The sequence below is a fragment of the Impatiens glandulifera genome, chromosome 4, assembly GCF_907164915.1.
Source record: "Impatiens glandulifera chromosome 4, dImpGla2.1, whole genome shotgun sequence".
NCBI classification, from domain to species: Eukaryota; Viridiplantae; Streptophyta; class Magnoliopsida; order Ericales; family Balsaminaceae; genus Impatiens; species Impatiens glandulifera.
Genome location: NC_061865.1, coordinates 59,856,624 through 59,880,040, shown reverse-complemented (window position 1 = coordinate 59,880,040; position 23,417 = coordinate 59,856,624). Strand labels below are relative to the sequence as shown.

The 23,417-nt window shown below is 29.2% G+C and overlaps 2 protein-coding genes across 4 annotated transcripts; both read left to right on the top strand.

Moving 5' to 3' along the window:
- The first annotated feature begins 9,880 nt into the window (after positions 1-9,880).
- On the top strand, positions 9,881-14,696 carry LOC124936082. Of its 2 annotated transcripts, none has more exons than XM_047476539.1 (8): positions 9,881-10,029; positions 11,196-11,329; positions 11,755-12,344; positions 12,432-12,513; positions 12,630-12,696; positions 13,338-13,523; positions 13,636-13,696; positions 14,033-14,696. In XM_047476539.1, exons 3-8 carry the CDS (start codon positions 11,756-11,758, stop codon positions 14,521-14,523), a joined length of 1,476 nt encoding a protein of 491 aa, XP_047332495.1. In that variant the 5' UTR covers positions 9,881-10,029; positions 11,196-11,329; position 11,755; the 3' UTR covers positions 14,524-14,696. The 2 variants fall into 2 exon arrangements, with proteins under 2 accessions (XP_047332495.1, XP_047332497.1); XM_047476541.1 differs by having other exon boundaries at positions 9,945-10,003.
- Positions 14,697-16,578: 1,882 nt separating this feature from the next.
- LOC124936348 (nuclear transport factor 2-like) lies at positions 16,579-22,207 on the top strand. Of its 2 annotated transcripts, none has more exons than XM_047476842.1 (9): positions 16,579-16,727; positions 17,680-17,871; positions 18,757-19,060; positions 19,145-19,374; positions 19,446-19,629; positions 19,967-20,088; positions 20,171-20,230; positions 21,518-21,581; positions 21,661-22,207. In XM_047476842.1, exons 2-9 carry the CDS (start codon positions 17,680-17,682, stop codon positions 21,927-21,929), a joined length of 1,425 nt encoding a protein of 474 aa, XP_047332798.1. In that variant the 5' UTR covers positions 16,579-16,727; the 3' UTR covers positions 21,930-22,207. The 2 variants fall into 2 exon arrangements, with proteins under 2 accessions (XP_047332798.1, XP_047332797.1); XM_047476841.1 differs by having other exon boundaries at positions 20,165-20,230.
- The last annotated feature ends 1,210 nt before the right edge of the window (positions 22,208-23,417 follow it).

Here is a 23,417-nt window from a genome sequence, read left to right as displayed (position 1 = left end):
AATATATAAAATAAAATATTATAATAATTTATAAGATTTATAAGTTATAACTCATATTTGTCCGAATAACCTCAAATCAAACAAGTTTTAAATAGGGGTGTTCATCGGTTCGGTTTCGGGTTATTCGAGTTCCTCAATTCGGTTTCTTCGAATTTTTTGTTTTTTTTCGTCAATTCGAAAACCGAACCGAATTCGAATAAATTCTAATTAAACCGAACCGAATTCGAATTTTATATTCGGTTTGAACTTCGAATAATTCGAATTCAAACCGAATTCAATTTTCTTTTATTTTAAACTCAAAATAAAATGTACCAACTAAGAATTGAACTCGAGGTCTATACCATGGTAGGGTACTATTCTACCACTAGATCACTAGTGTTTTTGTTTCTGTTTTTTCTTTTATTATAAATCTTAATTCAAAACATTCTAGTTTGATTATTTTGAACTTATTCTTAAGTTAAGTTTGGAATAATAAATAATAAAAAATGAATTCGGTTTTCGGTTTGGTTTTCGAGTTAAAACTCAAACTCGAAAACCAATTCGAAAACCGTATTTGAATTCGAATTGGTTTGAAATTCGATTCGAAAACCAAAAATGAAATTCGAATTCGGTTTATTCGAATTCGGTCGGATATTCGGTTCAGACCAAATATTGAACGCCCCTAGTTCTAAAGACTTGCTAATATGAGTTATTAAGAGTTTAATATTTAGTGAAAAATATTTTTAATTAAATATTTAAATAATATAATTAATATATATATATATATAATTTTATGTTAAGTTATTGAAAATTAATTTTAAATAAATGGGTTAAAATTTACATTGACTCAATTTGAAAATTATTGTATTTAAAATTTATGTGTTTGTATCTAAATTGAGATTAGAAATAATTAAATAATTTAGTATTGAAACATAATCTTTACTAGATTTTAAAATCCTAATAATTTTGGAGTATTTATTGGAAAGTAAACATATAACATTCATCCAATTTATACAAATAAAGGTGATCATATATTATAAGTCCAATAAACATGTCTAGTTTTTTTAGGTTGCATTTGGTTGTGATACAAGGAGACACAATATTGGAATAATAAAAGTTATCATAAAGTCTTATTTGGTTGAGTTTTTAAAAAAAATATAATCATAATCAAACATCATTTTATCAACTATTTCATTAATTATATCACTTAATTCATTAACCAAATTACTAAAATATCATATAATTTTATAAAAATATATAAACATTTTATTACCAAAAACATTTACTCCTCTCAAAATCATTATCCATCCATATTTTCTTAAATAAACTTTTACTAACCAACTTCAATATTATGGCATTGTTCTCTTTTAGGTTTTTAAAAAACTCATCCCAAATCAATTTTCTAATCAATCACTTCTCAATAATCACATCACTCATTTCATTAACCAAAATACTAAAATACCCTCTATTTTAAATTATTATTTTTTATTTTATTCATATATCAATACCCTTTAAGTCTTTTTACCAAAAATAATCATCACCTCCTCAAAATCATCATCAATCATTACATTTTTCTCTCTTTAGGTTTTTTTAAAAACCCCAATCCAAACAAGACTTATATGTTATTTTTATATTTACCTTGTTTTTGATAATAATTAAAATATTTTATTAAGCATTAATAACCCAATCCGACCAAGTCATTGTATAGGTACAAGATTTCAAGAGTGTCAGCACCATAGGCAACGGTGTAAATTTTGATGAGACATAACAACAACTAATAATGGTTGGTTTGATTAAACCTATTTATATTTTTATAGTTGTGTAAGTTTAAAATATGTTACAAACTTAACCGTTTTAACTTAATTATTTACATGTTTTCCAAGTTTATAAGACAAACTTGTTTGCGGTATTTATTTCAGTTTATTTGAAATAATTTATAATTCGTTAGACAAAAATTACTATAACAACTTATTTACGACGATGTATTATTGAAATAATCAAACGAGGACTAGAGAGCTAAAAAACAAAGGATGTCTCTTTTAAGTACGATGGGACAACACTTTGGGTGTGGGATTGCAGTTTGACCAAAGTTTGGACAAGAACAAAAAACCAAACAGCTAATCATACAACTATTTTCTTGTATAGATTTCATTGTCTTATCGTACATATTTTTTTTCATTTCTTTTCCCATACCCACATACAATAAAGTCAATTTCTTATCATTTTTCATCTCTAAAAATATTTCATTATTATTTTGGCTGAGACCACCGGCCAGACTGTCTAATGGGGGTAAGTTTATTAAGCTGATACTTAATTTATTTGTTCACTTTGTTCCCCTTATTCTAAGTATATGTATATTTTAATTTATTTTAATGGTTAACGTTAATCTTGATTATTTTTTATTAAGAGTTCGTTTGATTCAGTTTATAGGTTTAGTGTATGAATGTTTGCGTAATAAACTAACTAACGCAAAAATTATACTTAAACACATTTTAGGTTTAGTCTTAATTTCACGCCATTTACCTCCTCTAACTAATAATCTGAAGCCAATAATTTACCCCAAGTTTATAACTTATTTATATTTGGAATAATATTTAATAATTAATATTATGTATAATATTATATATATTTATTATTTACTTAATTTTAAATATTAATAAGTTATTTAAATTGACCAATATTCAAAACAATAATTTAAAATATTAATAATGTTTAAATTTATGTTTTATTATTATAATAATTTTATATAAATATAAAAAATAGAAAGATAAATTTAAAATAATAATAATAAATAGAAAATATGAGAATGAAATAATAAAAATATTAAAAAATAATGAGGAAAAAAAACTCTTATATTATAAACTTAAATGCTAGAATGAAAGAAGTAAAAGAGGATTATTTTCAAAACCTTATCATTTTTATTTTTAATTTCTTTTTAATAAAAAAGAACTAGCTTTACATCCCAACATCTATAGTCCCATATAAACTCAAAAACCGTGACTAAAATCTCATAATTATTATTGTAGTTAAACCTCATAATCAAACCTATAAGTCAAATCAAACACACTAAATTAATATTGTTGTGCCCTCCTTATCCTGAGTTTTTTACATATATTTCATTTTTTGTATAGAGGTTATTAATATATGATTTTTTATTTATTTGTAAGTTATTGCACAAAGTCGTTCCCTTGCACAAATTCTATTCCTTAATCATTTCTCTATAAATATTAAGAAATGGAACAAACAATGTTAGTCCGTCCGTGAGTTTGTTTGATGTTGATTTATTTAATTTTTTTATTAAATTTTATTTAAAATAAATTGTTTGAAAAATATATTGTTGAAAAATAAGATATGAAACTGAGACTAAGAAGATAAAAAAGAGATAAAGTATCAACAAAAAAAACACGATAAATAACACAAAATTTACGTGAAAACCCAAAACAGGAAAAACCACAGACAAAAATGAGAAAAATTTATTATAGTTTAAGTATAAGATTACAACTTAAAGAGATAAAAGAATAATGTCAATTATTCATTGTGTGAATGTTGTAAATAAAACTCTAACTAAGACCATATATTTATAGTTACATAATTACATAATTGAGTCTAGTGGGCTCAATATCAAAGATCATATATTTATAGTCACATGATTGAGTCTAGTGAGCTCAATATCTAGACCCAATATCAAATAGTTATAAATTAATTTTATTTTATATTATTTTATTATATCGTGAGCCTAGACCTAGGTCCCGATCAAAACACATATAGGTCACCATAATCTAACAATCTTCACCTTGATACGAATCCAGTATGTCAAAAGAAAATTTGATATTCAAAATATAGACAATAACCATAACCATCTCCACCTCTTCCAAAAGCCCTTTGGACTTCAACAACCAAGATCAACTAAGTTCAACCAATGCTCAAATTTAGCAAAAGAGTGTCTTCATCATAATATTAGCATGATTATCAATAATACTATTTTTTCTCATATCTGTATTATCACGAGTAAGGATAACAATTTGAAACCGCCCCGCAAAAACCGAACCGAATTGCCCCATTTGGGACGGTTTTTCCCCGAAACTAAACGGGGATGGGGCGGGGATAGTATTTGTGTCCCCCGCCCCGATTTTACCCCGATTTTGTACCGAACACCATAAACATAATTAAATATATTAAATCACCAATATATTTATTTATTCACTATATTTTATAAGAGTAGTAATGTTATTTCTTTATAATAATATAAAATTTTAATATATTACAATATATTATATTAAAAAAATATGTTTATATAATTTATTGTATCATTTTTATTTATTTTAAAAAAAATTATTATTAACGGTGTTCGCGGGATTCCCCGAAACTGAAAAAAACAGAACGATGCAGGGATGGTATTAAAAAAATCCACGAAATTAAAACGGGGCAGGGAAGGTAATGCATTCTCCGCCCTAAACCGCCCCATTGCCATCCCTAATCACGAGCAATAACATCGCATACAAAATGATATTGCACATCATTATGCTTCGTTGGAAAAATATCATTTTGATTATCACAAAAGATTGTCGTCATCTGTAAATCCTTTTTGAATTCCCCGAATAGACATTTCATCCAAAAATCAGTTTTACAAACTATATTAATCATGTATTCTACATCAGTAATAGACAACGCGATTGCACTTTGTAGAGTAGCTTTCCAACTAATCGCAAAACTGCCAATACAAAAAACAAAACATGTGAGCGATCTTCTTCTATCGAGATCGTCAACATAATTAGAGTCGACATAACCAACAACTTCATCTCTGGTCCTCCCAAACTGTATGTGAACATCAGTTGAACTTCTTAAATAACGTAAGATCCACCAAACTGCTCTCCAATGCTCTTTACCTGAATTTATCAGGTTTCTTTTAGTGCTAATTGTATTTACTTAATATATCAAATCTAATCGAATACAAATAATTGCATACATAAGTGAACCATTTGCAATGAAATATGGAGCTCGTAACAAATACTCGATATTTTCATTAGACTGAGGTGACATAGTTGAAGATAATTTAAATTGAGTTGTTAATGGAGAACTCATGTGACTAGCATTATTCATATTAAACCGACGAAGGAATTTGATGTAGACGCAACTATCAAAATCATTTCTCTTGAAGTCATGAGTGATCATAAAAGAGTTGAAATTTATATACCACTACATTGGTGATTGCTTTAAACCATAAATAAATTTCTTCAAATAACAAATACAATCATCTTCTTTTAAGACTTGTAAATCCTTTAGGTTCATGTAGAAACACAGTCTTCACATCTAGCTGCTAAAGCTCCAAAATATGCATTGACACAATACCAAGTAATACTCGAATCAAAATATGTTTCACAACTAAAGAAAAACACGTCAGTAAAATCAAAATCTAGAATTTGACTATAACATTTCTCATCGAGTCTTTGAGGAGGTCTAATTTTAAATACGGGCTTATCTACATCAATATGATATTGTGGTGTAAGCGGTGAAGTATCTAACAAGTTTGGTGTAGTTGATGGTAGTGTTGCAGGTTTAAATTATGATCTGCTCTCAAACTCCACAAGCTTGTTAAATTCTTACTGAATTTTATCTCGAAAAGTGTTATTTTTTTTTCAATTTGGTCACAAGAAGATATAAGAGGTGTATAATGTAACATTCATATCTCATCAAAAACAACATTTTGACTAATTATAATCTTTCTAGTTTCATGACAACATAACTTATACTCATTTACATCGGACTTGTAGCCGATGAAAATACACTTCATAGATCGAATCTTAAATTTTCCTTTATCAATATGAGCATACGCCGAACAACTAAAAATTCTCAAATCAAAATAACTAGAAAGAATACCATACCATACCATACTTTTTGCGGAGTCGGTTTATTAATTACAATTGACGGAGAATGGTTGACGAGAAAACATGTTAAAGCTACAGCTTCTACCCAAAAAAACTTTGATAAATCAACAATAAAGAGCATATAACGCACATTCTCCATCAAAGTTCTATTCATCCTCTCTACCACACCATTTTGTTGGGATTATTGGATATTGTGTGGTGCATTACGATTCCTTCAGTTATGCATAAAGAATTAAATTCTTAAGAACAAAACTCCAAACCATTATCAGTACGCAAACATTTTATTAGTTTCCCCGTCTGTTTCTCAATCATAGTCATTCATTCTTTAAACTTATAAACACATCACTTTTTTGCTTCAAAAAAAGTCCAAACTTTTCTGGAGAAATCATCAATAATCGTCAACATATAATAAGCACCTCCCATAGAAGGCACCCTAAACGGTCCCCAAAGATCAGAATGGATATAATCAAATGTTCTTTAGTGTTGTGGATTACTTTAGAGAATCTAACTCTTTTTTGATTGTTGATGACACAATGCTCACAAAACTTCAATTCACTAATACTCTATCCATTAAGAAGTCCTCGTTTTCTCAACTTGGTCATTCCATTCTCACTTATATGACCAAGTCGCATATGTCACAATTTTGTGACATCATCATCAGATAATGAGAAAATAGCGATAGCAACATCGCCTACAACTGTGGAGTTTTTGAGAATATATAACATATCAAATTTTCTTTCAACTTTCATCACGACAAGAATACCTCTACTAACCTTAATAACTCCATCTTCAACAATGTACTTGTAACATTTTGAATCGAGGGTACTAAGAGAAATAAGACTTTTCTTCAAATCAGGAACATGTCTCACATCATCAAGTGTTCGAACAACTCTATCAAACATCTTAATTTGTATTGTTCTTATGCCCACAACCTTGATGAATTGTCTCTCATTAACACAACATCTTTAGAAATTGTATTATATGTTGAAAATCTGTCCCGATTGGACACAAATACGTATAACCAGAATCGAGTATCAAATCATCTTGCAATCTTACATCACAAACAGAAGTCATGAGGAGTTCATTGTCTTCGGCGTAAGCAATACTAGTTTCGCCGCAAGTTTTTGTCAACTTTTTCAATTAGAATAACATTCTCTTTCTTAACTTTATTTTGTAGCTTCAACACTTAGATTTTATGTGGCCTCTTTTTTTTTTTTAAATAATTGCATGTCATCCATTTTTTTTTAATTTGATCAATTAGTTTGATAACATGTTGAACTATTTTCTTGGGTTCTCTCTTGAGCAATAAAGCTCTCTGTCGGACCATCAGAATAATCAACAAGATGGTTCATTTTCTCCATAGAGAATATTGCATTATAAACATCATTAGTCGTAATAATATCATGACTAAATAACATAGTATCATGAAACATGATATATGATGAAGACACCGAACACATCAAAATTAAAGTTATATATTCATCGTTATACTTGACTTCCAAGACCTCCAAATCATCAACAGTTTCTTTAAATACTGATAAATGCTCTTATAAAGCCGTACCTTCAGACATACGATGAAGATATAAATTTTACTTCAGATGCAACTTACTAGTAAGACTTTTTGTCAAACATAGATTTTTTAGCTTCAACCATAATCCATTAGCACTCGTCTCCTTCAGAACATCTTGTAAAATATTGTTAGATAGATGTAGATGTAGATGAGACATAACCTTGCGATTCTTCCTCTTTTTCTCTTGTATTGTCCACGAACTGTGCATCTTATCAAACTATAATAGAGTTTCATCCAAATCCATCTGAGTGAGCAAAACCTCGCATCTTTATCTGCCATAAAAAAAGTCTGGTGTTGTGATCCAATAACGAAATATCATCGTACTCATACTTGACATCTCCAAAAATAGATATAGTCTCATAATAAAAAAAAGCTCAAGTCTTTAATACTAATTATTGAAAAATATGATATGAATTTGAGACTAATAAGATAAAGAAGAGATGGAGTATCAACAAAGAAAACACGATAAATAACACAAGATTTACGTAAAAACTCAAAACGGGAAAAACCACTGTCAAAGAAAAAATAGATCATTATGGTTAAAGTAGAAGATTATAGAAGAATAATGACAAACATTCTGTACGTGAATAATATAAATAAAACTCTAACTAAAACTATATATTTATAGTCACATAATTAGGCCTAATAGGTCAAATATCAAATAATTAAAATTTTATTTTATATTATTTTATTATATCATGAGCCTAAGCTTAGATCCCGATCAAAACTCATGTAGGTCACCCTAACCTATTGGATGGTTGAAGGATTGATGCTGAGAAAACCAATTATCCCAATATCTAACACCTTATTTAGTTCAATTTATTTAAATGAACTTTAAAAGATTTATAATATTTTAATTTTTAATTATTAATTAAATTACTTAATTTATTAATTAAAATATTTTTAATTTAAATTAATTTTTCATTATTATATATTAATATTTTAGATTTTTTAAAACAAAAACACTCCGTTTTTACCTATCATTAACAACAAAAATACACATTCTAATTAATCTCAATTCAATTAAATTTAAACCCCTACCCTCTTAGGTAAAGAGTTCTTTTGATTTTAACTTATCATGTATTTTTACCAGGTTGCTAAATCTAACTAAGATGTTGTATATTGATAGATTCAATTTGATTAGTTAGAATGTATATACCAACTTTTTTTTTATAAATGTTATAAGTTATACATAAAATTGTTACTTTTAAAAAAATAGAAAAAATGAAAATTTAAAATCAATATCCCAATATGATCATCTTTATTGTCTGAATTCACATGTATTTAAAATGAATAAAAAAAATATACAAAGTTATGTTTAAAGTAGGAACATGAGATGTGTAGACAACTTACAATGTGCAATTGTTCAGTCTTCAGTATGTTCAAGTTTCAGCAAAATATAGACAAAAGAAGAAATTGGTTCACATTTATATGTTTAATAGTTATAGCCCTGATGAATATTCCAATTCTGAATTGTTATAATTTAATTAAAATTATATTATTGGGGCTTTGAGTGGAGGGTTCCAAATTTATCAAAAAAATTTTAAAAAATATAGTATTATTAATTATTTAAATAATATATATATTTATATATTTTTCAATTTGGTTAAAATTATGATTAGTATATATATATATTTTTTAACTTTATGGGTCACGATTTCTTTTTTATGACCATAATTCTCAATTTCCGGCTATTTTTTTTTAACTTTATGGGCCACGTTTTCTTTTTAATGCCCCTAATTCTCAAATTCTGACTATTTGTAAGTAAAATATACTAAAAGAATGTTAAATTTTAAAGAGACACTTATGTTAAATAAATTTGAAGAAAAGCAAATATCATTAATCACTTAAAAATAAGTTAAGTTTAAATGATTGTTATAATTATTGTCGGTTGTGGAATAAGGTCAGTCAATGACGGATATACATTAGGGTCAAGCCCATTCCAAAATTATTTTATTTATTTTACGTTAAAAAAAAGGTGACATAACCCATAATTTTTTTTTTTTAATTTTAATTCACTATTTATTTATTTATTTTTTAAAACATGCAAAAATTTACGTTAATTTATACGATTTCATTCATAATTTTTTCAAAAATATTTCAAATCCAACCTAGCTTCGAATCTTGAATCCGTCCCTAAGAGTAACTACATGCATCTACTATCCGTTCCAAAACGGGTATCCAAAATTAAAAAAATAAAAAATAATATAATTAACAAAGTTACGTACCAATTAATCTCTATTAAAAATGATACAAAATTTTTATATTTATTTAATAAAACATAAAATATAATTATTAAAAAAAATAAGAATAATTATTAAGGGCACCTAATTCTGGGCGGGCCGAGTTCATGTTAGCATAATATATTAAATTAAAACTAACCATAATTCTCTCAATTAGGTCTGAACTCTGGACCTCTTTTAAACAGGCCCATCGCTTTCGGCCCAGATTGCGAAGCCGCCGCCCTTATTTGGTTCTCTTCCTTACGTAACCTTCTCCTTTTCTCGCCGTCTCCGGTCTCGACCACAGGTTCTGCATCCTACTCCGGCGCGCCCGCCGATATCATTCTGTATGTATTCTATCTCGCACGGGAAGGTATCCACGTTGAACAACTTCTACATTTCGTATTATGAACTACTTCCGTAGGCTTAGATTGGTTATTGCTTGAATTTGTGTGTTCTATGTGGTTTTCTATTGTTCAATAGGCGATGCATCGAACTACTATATGTATTGAATTGTTATTGTCAGATTCATGTTCATTTAGTTGATAGTCATAGTTAATGAAATAGGAGTTTAGGTTACGAATTAGTGTCTGTACAATTCGTTTTGAGGATGACATCTGATATATCAATACTGATGTAATTCATATTCTTTGCTGTTCTATTATGGTTATTTGAATATGAGTTTTAATCTCAATAGTTATCATGTAAATAGATGTCATTCAAGCAGAATTATGATAGGTTTCTATAGCCTTGCAATGATTCATGTTTGATTTGAACACTCCATCCTGATTTACTCATTTCCCTACTGGATCTCTGTTGCTTTCGGTCGATACACATTATCAGTCATTATTGAATTTCAAAATTTGGAAATTCATTTGTTTATTATGTTATGTTGAAACTGTTCTGCAAGGTCTGCCTCTTGTTTTTAAATTCTATTGTGTATTTTAAGGAAACGATTAATTAGTTCTAAATTATCTTACCACAGTCAATGTGAGTATGTGACTTTCGCATTTACTATGTTTTGAATTTTTTTCAAAATGAATATATTGATGTAAGATTTTAGTCATTTGTGCTATTTCTTCTCCTAATTCCATCATTTCCCTAATAAGTTCAGTCACAAACACTGTAACATAACTCTTCTAAGCGATGATAGTTCAAGGAAAAATGAACTTTATTCCACAAACAATCCCTTACATTAACATAACTCTTCTAAGTTCTAACCTAACATACCTGATTCCCCGTAAGTCTTTTTCTACAGCTGACCGCAACTCCTATGCCATCCATATGAACTTAATTCCCATGGAATCTTCTTAGCCCCCCTCTGTAACAGATTTCTCCTTTGAACACCTGGAACATTTCTGAATGACATTCTCCCTCTTGATGAGTATTTAAAATGAGAGATTAACAATATTCATTGGAAGTTCGTAAAATAACAATAATTCATTGGTATATTCAGTTAATCTGTCTTCTATGATGATGTTGATTCTTAGTTAAGTATTTTTATCTTTTGCACTAATTTTCTTATATAACTCTATGCAGGTTAGTAGTTTCTAATGGAGTAGTTGCAGTTTGAAAGTTTGAAAGTGCATCACAGCCAAGCGTTCCTCAATTCCCGTCTGATCAGGACTGCAGTCTCCTTCTACACGAGCGCTATAAACAAATCCAATCCATAGGTACGCAACTACAAACTCTTTCTCTCATTAACCATTATATTTTCTAGTAGGGTTATTAGCACCTAAAAGATGTTACACTGCCAGAGTGACGTCATTCTGGTATCTTTCAATAGACTGATTCTTATGTTTCAAATTGTTGCCTTTTTTCACAGCTTGAATTGATGTTAATCATATATAAGAAATAATGAAGTTATAGTGTCATTCCATTATAGATATATTACTGAGCAGGATGATGAGTTTTGTCCAATAAATGCTGCTAAGGTTCCTGGAAAATCTGAAACTTTCTCTATCATTCAAATCAGTCAGATTTCATGCCTTACTAAAATATGTTCAGTTTGTTTCTGGAATAGAAGCTTTTGATGCACTAACTCTTGATCTCTAAAATACAAAATATTTGGAACTGATTGTCATTGATTAATGTGTAGGATGGTAAAAAAAAATTTGGAGAAAGGTAAAGGCTTGGTTTCAAAGGCAACCAAGAAAAGTAGGAACCATGGAGAGATTAAGCCAAAGAAGAAAAGTATAACGAAGAAGATGTCAGAATCTAAACATGTAAATGTTCCTAATGACTCTGATGTGAGAAAAAACCATTTAAGGTTGAGAAGACAACAAGCCAGACAAAGGAAAGCGGAAAGACGTAAAAATCAGGGTGATGAAATTTCAGGGAATGGTAGTTTACACAACATGGACGTAACAATTAGTCCTGCGGGTCATCTCTCTGGTTTGCAGGTCAATGCAAATTCCGGTGTTGAGAAGATTGGTGAACATGCAAATGTTCACATTGATCTTGTAAATGTGAAACGGATGAAAAAAAGACGAAAAATTGAGATGAAGTATAAAAGTGAGGCTGATCTCTTTGAGAATATGTGTCAACATTTGGATGTTCATATTGACCCAGGGATGTTACATACACTGACTACGACAAAAAAGCTTCTCATCTTAGACATCAATGGAATACTCGTTGACATTGTACCAATTGGAGTTAGCTCACAGCGCGTAATTCCACAAAAACAAGGTGTAATTTCTTTTCCTTGAGAATATTGTATTGCAAACTTATTAACCATCCACATACAACATAGGACTAACTTGTTTTTTTTATCAGTTCATACAAGACCATTCTATAATGGTTTTCTGCAATATTGTTTCAATAAATTCCATGTTGCCGTCTGGTCATCAAGAAACAAGTACCTCTATCTCACCTGAGATACCTTTACTTTCTTGTTCCACATTTTACCAGATGTTTCTTATTGTGCAATTAATGATCTCTTCATGCATTACAATTTGTTGTTTGCTTCTGCAGGAAAAACCTGGATGCAGTCATTAAGTATCTCTTTGGGGACTCATCACCAAACTTTCTTTTTATTTGTGTAAGTCATTCAAGTTCTTTAAAGTGATACTTTAACTCCTGAATTGCCAATTTAATCAGTAGTTTCCTCACCAGTGTATCGTAACACCACTATGAACTAGGCTTAGCCCTATAATTTTGCTTGCCTAAAATTCTTTCAGCAGATTAGGTTTGGATGCTAACATAGAAAATATACTGGATCTGTTGTTTCCTTTTATTTTGTAAATCCTTGAAATTCCTTTGGGAATAGGTATACTGAAATTATTTTTTTGGGAAGTGGTAATGAATGATCAAACCCACAATATTGTGGTCATAAGCCATGTGCTCTACCAACTGAGCTATACAAACTTTCACCTATAATGATAGTGTGTAATTTAAAATTTTCTGAACAACTCTGTTCAGAAAAGTTATAAATTATTATAGATACACATACTATCATTATACCTGAAAGGTATAATGATACTTTCATTTAGCCTTAGTTGGTAGCCAACCTTCAGATATAATATATAATGATATTATTTAACTTAAAATTTTCAGAACAACCCTGTTAATACAAACTTTAATATTTAAAAAAAAAAAAGTCCTAACAACATATATGATTAGAGTATTTAGGACTATCATTGTGACCGCCCTCTTATTGTTTGGAGAATTTGTTATATGCAGGATCAGTCCCACTGTACCAACACAGGTATCTATACACTAGAAAATAAGAAGAAACCCCTATTTCTGAAGGAACTAAAAAGTCTATTGGAAGGGAATATTATTACTCTGCCATGGACTGATGGGTGGTTCAATGAATCAAACACATTGTTAATTGATGATTCACCCTACAAAGCGTTACGAAATCCGGTATCTTATTTATCTCTCTTTATGCTGCATTATGCACTAGTTTTTACTTCTTCTTATGCTGCATTATGATTTTCACAATGGTAACTTGTTTCTTCCCTCTATCAATTTTCAGCCTCACACAGCAATATTCCCTCAGTCGTATGATTTCAATGATGAAAACGACCGTTCATTGGGTAAGTTTCTTTATTATAAGCATTGGACTCTAAGAAACTTATAAATTAAATAATTCCAATCTAGATTATGTTATCAAAATCTTGTTTGATATTAGTCGTCAATTTTTAGAATTATTTGGGTTAATAAAGTAAATGGTATTCTAGTTGATGAACTAAATGATTTGATAATTGAAAGGATATTTGAACCCAAGATCAAACACCTATAAACATATAAACTTTTTATGTTCAACAAAGATCACATTGATATAGAAATTAATATTTATACCAAATGAAGTAAATAATGTATCGGTGTGATTAAGGTTGTGACAAAATCAATGTTCTGCATATTTATTACAGGACCTGGTGGGGATCTTAGGCTTTATCTGGAGAGACTAGCATCTGCCGATAATGTTCAAAATTTTGTTAAGGAGAATCCGTTTGGTCAGGCTCCCATCACTGAGACGAATCCATCCTGGGAATTTTATCTCAAGATATCAGGCAACAACAACAATGCCTCATCCGAAAAGCCTGTCATCAATGGAGCCTCATCCGAAGAGCCTGTCATCAATGGAGCCTCATCCGAAAAGCCTGTCATCAATGGAGCCTCATCCGAAGAGCCTGTCATCAATGGAGCCTCATCCGAAGAGCCTGTCATCAATGAAGCCTCATCCAAAAAGCCTATCATCAATGGAGCCTCATCCGAAGAGCCTGTCATCAATGGAGCCTCATCCGAAAAGCCTGTCATCAATGGAGCCTCATCCGAAGAGCCTGTCATCAATGGAGCCTCATCCGAAGAGCCTGTCATCAATGCAGCCTCATCCGAAAAGCCTGTCATCAATGGAGCCTAACCGCAAATTTAGTTTATTGTTGTCATTTTTGTTCAATTTGTTAGGCCATGAGAAAAGATGATGCATCAGATTTTGGTTAGTTGGTAATATGACAATTTAATGTTGTAGATTACTGCCAAAGATTAGCTTTGAATGTTTAAACTAGATTTATTTCATCTATTGAATTTTCACAATGTTTGTTTGAACTTTGAACCATCATTATTTTTACCAATTTTGAATCTATTAAGATTCATTATTTAGTTTAAGCATTTGTATTTTTCATGAATGGAAATGTTAAAGCTTTGGTAAATAAACAGATCGTAATAGTTTACACTAAAATATTAATATCAAGGGTTATTTAGGATTTTTATTGGGTATTTTTTTTTTATTAAAGGTTAAATTATAATCTTTAAAAATGATGGATTTTGTTTAGTATATTTAAAAAAATGACTATTTTTTAACTTTGCTTAAGTTTTAAATAGTTTTTAAATTATTAATGGATTTTGTTTAGTATATTTTAAAATAAAATGACTTTTTTTGTCAACTTTGCTTAAGTTTTAAATAGTTTTTAGGCAATTTATGTAACTCTTTCATCTCAACTCATAATTTAAAATATTTATTTTGTTCTAAAAATGTATTAGATGCTATTATTAGAGATAACAGTTAAGAAAAAGTAAAATATGTATTGGTAAAAAATATAAGTGAAAAGTACAATTATTTTAAACAATTAAAATCATTTTTTACATTAAATATTCATATGATTATTTCAAAATAATTGAAGTACTTTTTTGAAGATCATCTCATTAAATTAATTGCAAATTATTAATTAAAATATTATTTTTTTTATTTCTTAACACTTTAAAATATTAATATTAAAGATATTTTAATCATTGTATGAAAATAAATTTTACTTTTAACTAACTAATCAAAATAAAAAATCAAGCTCTATTACCAGTCCCAATATAAAACTATATTTCTTATATTATATTTTTAACTTTAGATCTCCCAATAATTTGTTAATAACACTCTTAACCCAATAATTAAAAACACTTTTTTTAATCTTATCAATATCAAGTGAAATAAAGTTTAAATTTGTCCTCAAACTATCATTACCTGCACTATATTATTTTACACCTAACTTGTTCAAAATAAAATATATATTTTCATTTAACTATTCAACACTTACTTTCTTTTTTAAAGAACATTTACACTATATTGACTCTTTAGATAAAATATTATATGGTTTTAAATGTGTTTTGAATGATTTATTTTTAAGTTAAGAGGAAGATTATAAGTTTTTTTTTTTAATTAAGTTTTAGATAACTATTATAATTATATGTTTTTAGTTGATAGTTATAAATATATTATTGTGAATTTTACTAATTCAATTATTATTAAGTACAGTTTCTTTATTTTTTTTAAGTTATTAAACTTGTTAATAAATTACTAGCAATATGTACAAGATGAAGATTTTTTTTTTCATTAAAATTCAATATAAATAACAAAATATAGGTAGTTATCAATGCAGTTAAAATTGAAAGTTACTCAAAATCATTAGTTAGTTATAAATCATAAAATGTATTCTTAAAATTGTAAGAGTTTAAACTGAAAAAATATTAATTATATATTATTATTATTTATGTATATAATTAAATATTTTATATGTTTTTAACAGTTTTTTAAAATTACATATTTATATATAAAATTAATTAAAAATAATATATCATATTCTGAATTTTTGAATGATTAAGTAATATTGTAAAAAAATATTTACAAATTAGTAAAATTTTATTATCATAAATTTAAAATTGTAAAAGTTTACTTAAAAGTTATTCTTCTATAAATTTAATAAAATTTTAAAAATAATACCTATATTATTCTATTACATTCCTATTAATGTTTTTCTAAAAGGATTAAAACAAATAATTGACATTTTTTAGTTAAAAATGAAATTGAATTGTGAAATATTGCAAATTTAAAGTTTAAATATGAAGATCGCACAAGAAATAATAGTTTGAGGACATATATATAAATTTAAACTAATAATATCAATTCATAAAAAGTAAAAACCCTGTATTTCTCTTCTAATATATTTTCCATTTCTTTCTTGGCGTGCTATTTGTTTTGTTCTGTTTTCTCTCTCTTTCAAGGTTCCTTCTTCGCGATCGATCAAAATCAACTTCACGGATCTCTCTTTATCGATTTATCATCTCTATTCGCATCAGGTAAATGTTAACATTACTCGATTCTTTCAATCCTTGCTGATTTCTTGTATAGATTCTGTGGATTTTCTACTAGATCAAACAGTGTCAGTTCATGTTGTTTCTCTATAATGTGAAATGATTAGTAATGTGAAATGATTTTCAACATTGATTTATTCTTTTTTGATGTGAGAGAGAGAGAGAGCTCGGATCGGAAATATGTGTATTAATTTGGTGGATTTGTTAGCTAGGTCAGTGAGATTTTATTTATTTATTTGCAATTTGTTTGTTCTTGATTATTTTGATGCGTATATCCAAAGATTTGTTTCAATTGGATGTCAGGATTTTTCGTAGCATGATAAAAACTTTGTTATTGTTTCTATTGTTCGATTGTGTATACTTTTATGCTTAATCACTGTCCTATATGATTCACGGTTTTATAGGAATTTTGATATGAATCTCATGCTTGTTGAACAATCTTTTGTGGAAGTCTCTATTTCTCAACTCATTGTTTACCATAATGTATCGTTTAGGAAGTGATCTAGTTCAAGTGATGAAGTCCGGTATTTTACCTTTTTTTGTGGTAATTTACATCTAAGCACTAAACTAGGGTAAGAGAACATCACTAGGGTAGTCCAAGTGGTAAGATCTTGCATAAGAGATTAAAGGTCTTTGGTTTGATTCCCACTAAGAACGCCTTAAGTTGAAGTTTGGGGCTTGTGAATGTGTGGGGATCGTGCTAACTTAAATTAAAAAAGAAAGAATAAGAGGACATCACATATCTTAATTGTGATGGGCACAAATGATGCCAATGTAAATGTATAGAATCTATTAGAGTATTAGTCATTTAACTAAGCATTTTATTTTATGTCTGTGCAAGCTGCATAGTCATTTATCCCTAATATAAAAAAATAAAAATAAATGGTTTTTGAAATTTTAGGGCTATTTCGTTTCTGCTAATTCATTGTCTTTACAGATGACAATGCAGGAAGCTAGTCCTGCTGCTTCTGCTATTCCGAGTGCCCAAGTTGTGGGTAACGCCTTTGTTGACCAGTACTATCATATTCTTCACCAATCTCCAGAACTTGTTTTTAAGTTTTATCAAGATTCTAGCATTTTGAGCAGACCAGATGCTAATGGCGGAATGACTACAGTGACAACAGTAAAAGTAAGTTAATCCACATCTGGCTTATTTACTTTTTCGTAGTTTCTGGTACATATTTGCAACAGTGTGTTTTTTTATGCTGGAACTACTTTATATCAGCAAATCTTGCTGAAGAAAGCAACTTCAAGTTAAGAATGATATTGTGAGCTTCATTGCATATCATAAGTTATTACCCCCTGTTATGTGGATCATACTCTCTCCCAACTGATTTTGTCTCCCTTTTGCAAATTGAAGATTTTTTCTTGAAAATAGGGGAAGGGTCATAAAACTTATTTCCCTTGTCATTTGTTGTTTATAAGCTACTTGTAGACGTGTCTTCCTCTTGACTCAAATTGATATTTTGCAATGTACTTTACAAGAGAAGGTTAATCATATGATTAATTAACAAGATCCCTAGGATTTCTTTTGTTATCTAAATTTCTAGAGTATTTTGAACTTATAATTACTAGGACGTCGTTGTCCACGAGTTCATGCTCAAATCCAAGAAAAACTGTGCTAGTTTATGATGTCTTGGTAAAGATGTAGCTATCATGGAGCTTGTGTGGTGTGGTTTATTTGGAATGTTTTTTCAAATAAACCACTATCTCATTATCCATAAATTCTTTCTATTAAATCATCAACTAAAATATAAAAACACCATTACTTTAATTATTAATATTTTTTAAAATCTAAGGATAATTTGGTAAAAAGGCCTAAATAAACTAACATCAAACAAGATTTTGTTACAAGAAACTAGTTTTTTTTTTTTTTACTTTCAAATAACCCTAGATCACACAAGGCAATGGAAGCTTTATACAGTATTGTACCTTGATATATTAAACACAATATTCACAAATATTACACCCATTGATCATTGAATTGTTCGTGTCTTCTTTCTTCTATGTACAGGCAATCAATGAGAAGATTCTGTCCTTGAACTATGGAAACTATACGGCAGAGATTAAAAATGCAGATTCCCAAGATTCTCATCAAAGCGGAGTTATTGTTCTGGTTACAGGTTACTTGACTGGGAAGGAGAATGGGAAACGGAAGTTTGCTCAGAGTTTCTTCCTAGCCCCACAAGAAAAGGGCTACTTTGTTCTTAATGACGTTTTTAGGTATGTTGATGAAACCGAAGAGTTGGAAGCTGGTTCTACATCGGGTAGGGCTATTGACAACAGTGTTGAAGTGCCTCCTGTAACTCCTGATCAAGGTTCATTTTCTTTCTTCTTCTTTACACGCTTAATTAAATTTCTCCCTCTGCAATAACTGTTTTCTTATTGCTCGTCTTTGTTAGAAATCATACCTGTGGCAGACCATACAGGAGATGAACATGCAACCAACCTTGAGGTTCAGGAAATTAATAATGATACAGAAGTTTATCATCCTTCAGATCATGACGAAGGATCAGTTATTGATGATGAAGTTATTGTTGAGCCTTCAACACAATTTGATCAGAATGAAAGTGATTTAGTGAACAGTTCAGATCTCTTGGCACAAGAAGAAAAAAAGTCATATGCATCAATTGTGAGTTAAGACTAAAATGAATTTCTTGCAAAAGCTTTTGTTATTCAAACTTTTGACTGAATTCCATGTAGGTCAAGGTAACTAAAGTTCATAAAGCACCAGCACCAGTTTATAAACCGACCAATAAAGTGAGGGCGGTGCCTTCAAATACAAATCAACGGTCTCTTAGTCCTGTCAAAGCTTCTCCTGATCCAGAATCAGTTGCTCCCATTGATGACAAAGTTCCAGAAAACATTACTTCTCAAGAGGAGGAAGGTAACAGCACTCTCTCCCTCTCCTTAAGTGAAAATATTTTCTTTAGTCCTTCATCCATATGATTTCTTGTTTATGACTATGTAGAGTAAGTACCGGAATAGCTTGTGACAGCCTCTTGAATTGTACATGATGAAGAGAAGCATTTGAAATTTTTACCTCTTACATTACTAAAAAGTCCTACTTGTTTCCTTATTGGTTTTCTTTGATACTGTTATCCAGTAAAAAAAAATTGGAGACAATAGAAGAGTTAGTGATGGTGCTTGTCTCATACTTGTTAATTATTTTACTTATTTAGTTTTGCAAAATGTTCTTAATGCTGGTATAACATGCTTTGTAGTTGAAGGGCACTCTATATACGTACGGAATTTGCCTCTAAATGCAACCGTTCCAATGCTTGACGAGGAGTTCAAACAATTTGGTCCTATCAAACGTGGCGGTATTCAAGTCCGAAGTAACCAGGTATGATTCAGATGTGCAATGGATTTCACTACTTTGAGCATTTTGTCAACTCTTAATTCTTATTTGCTTTAACCAGGTTCAGGGATTCTGCTTTGGCTTTGTTGAATTTGAAGCATTGGAATCCATGCAAAATGCCATAAAGGTTACACAAACCTGTTCCCACTCTTTAGATGAACTATAGAGCTTTATCTTTTTGTGAAACTGTTATGCTAACAACTCCTTTAAAATCTTAAGATGTCAGAAGAAGGCCCTAATACTAATATCCATCTAACACTCCCCCTCCTCATATGCACAACAAAATAGTACCGATAAGACTTTTATTAATGGGCTTTTTTGGTCTACACTTTTATCCCATCTTAAAAAAAAAATCTACATTTGTTATGTTTTCCAAAAATTACAATGATTTTAAAAAATCATTTGGATAATGATCCAAAAAAGTCTCTATACCAAATGAAGCAGATCAACTTGACTATAATCTGAATCTTGATATAATTTATTTTTGAAAGGAGGTAACAATTTCATTATTACACATTGTCACAAAGGTGAAAAAAATAACACTATAATATGGATCATGATTTATAAAAAAAAGCTTATACCAAACGAAAAAATTCACTTTCAATTTGAACATTGATAATTTTCAATGAATTGTCATTGACCAGAGTCAGTTTATTACTGTTACTCTGATAATAGCACATCCCAACATTAAATAAATTGAAGGTAGGGATGGACTTGATTTGGTTCTAGAACTTCTTCTTAACATATTAAGTTAAACTCACATTGGGTAAACATCTTGTTTGGGTACAGCTGGGGCTAGTAACTTTTCTTTCGTTAAAAACACATATCAAGATTTTCACCTTTTTTCAGTAGGTAATAAATAGGGTTCATCTTCTGCTCTATTTTATCCCCCTCTGGGTGCTAGTAGTCTTTGCCAGGTGATTTATCTTGCCTCCAGACAAGTACAGTTTGTTTCTTTGTTCTTTAGCTTGCTGGTAGCTTTGCATGATGGCATTCTTGATACTATTTTTTTTTCTTCCAAAAGCTTTCTTGTAAATCTATGTTTTTAAGGGTTGCAAATTAAATGAAAAGAAAATTTTAGTATTTTGATTGATGATGGGATAAGGGCTTTTCATCAAACAAGATCTAAACAATTTTATTACTGTATAGTTGTAATGATTATATATAGTAGTCATTGAACATTTTAGGGACTTCCTTCTTTTAAAAGCCAAGCTAGAATTGCATCTGATATGTTATATTTGGTTTTGCATTTGTAACTTGCGGCCAAGTGGCGGTTGAGGTATGACAGTTATGCAATTGATTGAGTTTTTCCAATGATATTCATGAGGAACAATTCTGAAGGCTTTTATCTTGCTCTCTGGTGTTTTGCGATTTTCCATATAATCGAGAACTGTAACTTAAAAATTCATTACAGGCTTCACCTCTGACAATTGGCAACCGCAAATCAGTTGTTGAGGAGAAGAAGACTACTACACGAGGCAAGTTGCAAACTATTATTATTTTTCTAAAACTAAATTAAAAAATAATTGGAAAATTGTGTTGATCTTGCTTGGACAGTTAATAGCAGTCCGAGAGGAAGGTACCTTTCGGCCAGAGGTGGATTCAGAGGTACTCGTGGAAACTTTGGTGGGGGGCGTAGAGGATTTGGAGGTAGGAATGATTATAGAAACCAAGGATCGAGAGGTGGTGGTGGTGGTACAAGAAGGAATGTAGAAGGTGGCGGTTACCAAAGGGTTGAACAGAAAAACGAAACAACTGGTGGTGGTGGCGGTGGCGGCGATGGGGCAGATAATAAGAGCGTTGCTGCTGCTGCAGTTTCGGCTTGATGTTTTTTTGTTTCGACAAGTAATCCTCTCTATTCTTGTGATTGCATTATTTTTTGGAAGAGAAAAAAAGTCTATATTTTTGCTTTCTAATGGTAATAGTAGTTAGGATTTGGTACTCTACTTACTAATTTTGACACGACGATTATCGGTTCAGAAATTTGTCATTTTGGTGCTATGTAGAAAATTAGGTCGCCGTTTCCTTAAAAGAGTTGACAATCCACAGTTTGTGGGTGTGGATGTTTCTCCCATTTTATGTTATCAGATTCAATTCTATTTTAGTTGCTGTGTTAGTTACCAAACTAAATTATATGAGCACAAAAGAATTCAAAGATGAGAATGTATTGGTGAAGTCATTCCAACCAATTATTATACAATTTATTCAAGATTATGAAAAAATAAGTATATACTGATGATTATCTATATATAAATGGAATTGTTTGTTATATTTATAAAAAATCAGAATGAATGAGAAAATAATAATGATCAAGGTTAATAATTATAATTCAGAAAACAATTTGTATTGATTTAGATAATAAATGTGCTCTGTTTGAAAATATTTATATACCTAAAAAAATAATTTTTAATAAAATGTGTTTTTATCAATGGTTCAAACTGAAGTTTAAATTGAAGTGTTTTTAAACATAGAGATCATAGTTTAGATAATAATCTAAAGAATAATATTATAATTTAGATTAAAAATTTAAAATTATTAAATTACTATAGAAAATATCTATAGTATGCTAGAAAATATCTATAGTATGCAATTTAAGTGGTATAAGGATCGACCAATTTTCAACTCTTTTTTCTCAAACATTTTTTTCAACGATTTTTTCTCAAACATTCTCAAGTTGAAGTATGGAAATAAAATAATAATAAAAAAAAACTAAAAAAAGTCTTATGCTGAGGGTCATCCACGTTTTTTTTAATATATTCTTTTATTAATATTATTTGGTATTAAATTTTGATTTGAATATCTTTCACATTCTTATTGACAATATTTCACTAATACTACAATTTGTAATAGTTTTTTTTTTCATTTTTATTTATATTATAATTAAATTTATATATTAAATTATTTGATCATTGCACTCAATTTGTAACATTTCTATTAGGCTCGATTTAATCAAAGCATTTTTAGTTTAGTATCAAAATTGAGACCTCTATAATTTATATCAATTTTTTAAATATCCTAAAATATAGTTAACAATTCAACATTTCCAATAATCATGCCTATATATGATATAGATTTTAGATATTTTGTTGATTTTATATTTTTGAAATATTAAAAAAATAACAATATTTTGAGTAAATAGAGATTTTAGTTATTTAGCAATATAAAGAAGAAAGAAATTTATAGTTTTTCTTTATTAATTTTATATATTTAAAAAAAATATTTATATTTAATATAAGTTGAATAATTATTTACCAATTATTAAGAACAAATATTTAAGAGAGACAAGTCATTTGTGTCATTCTAACACCAATCAA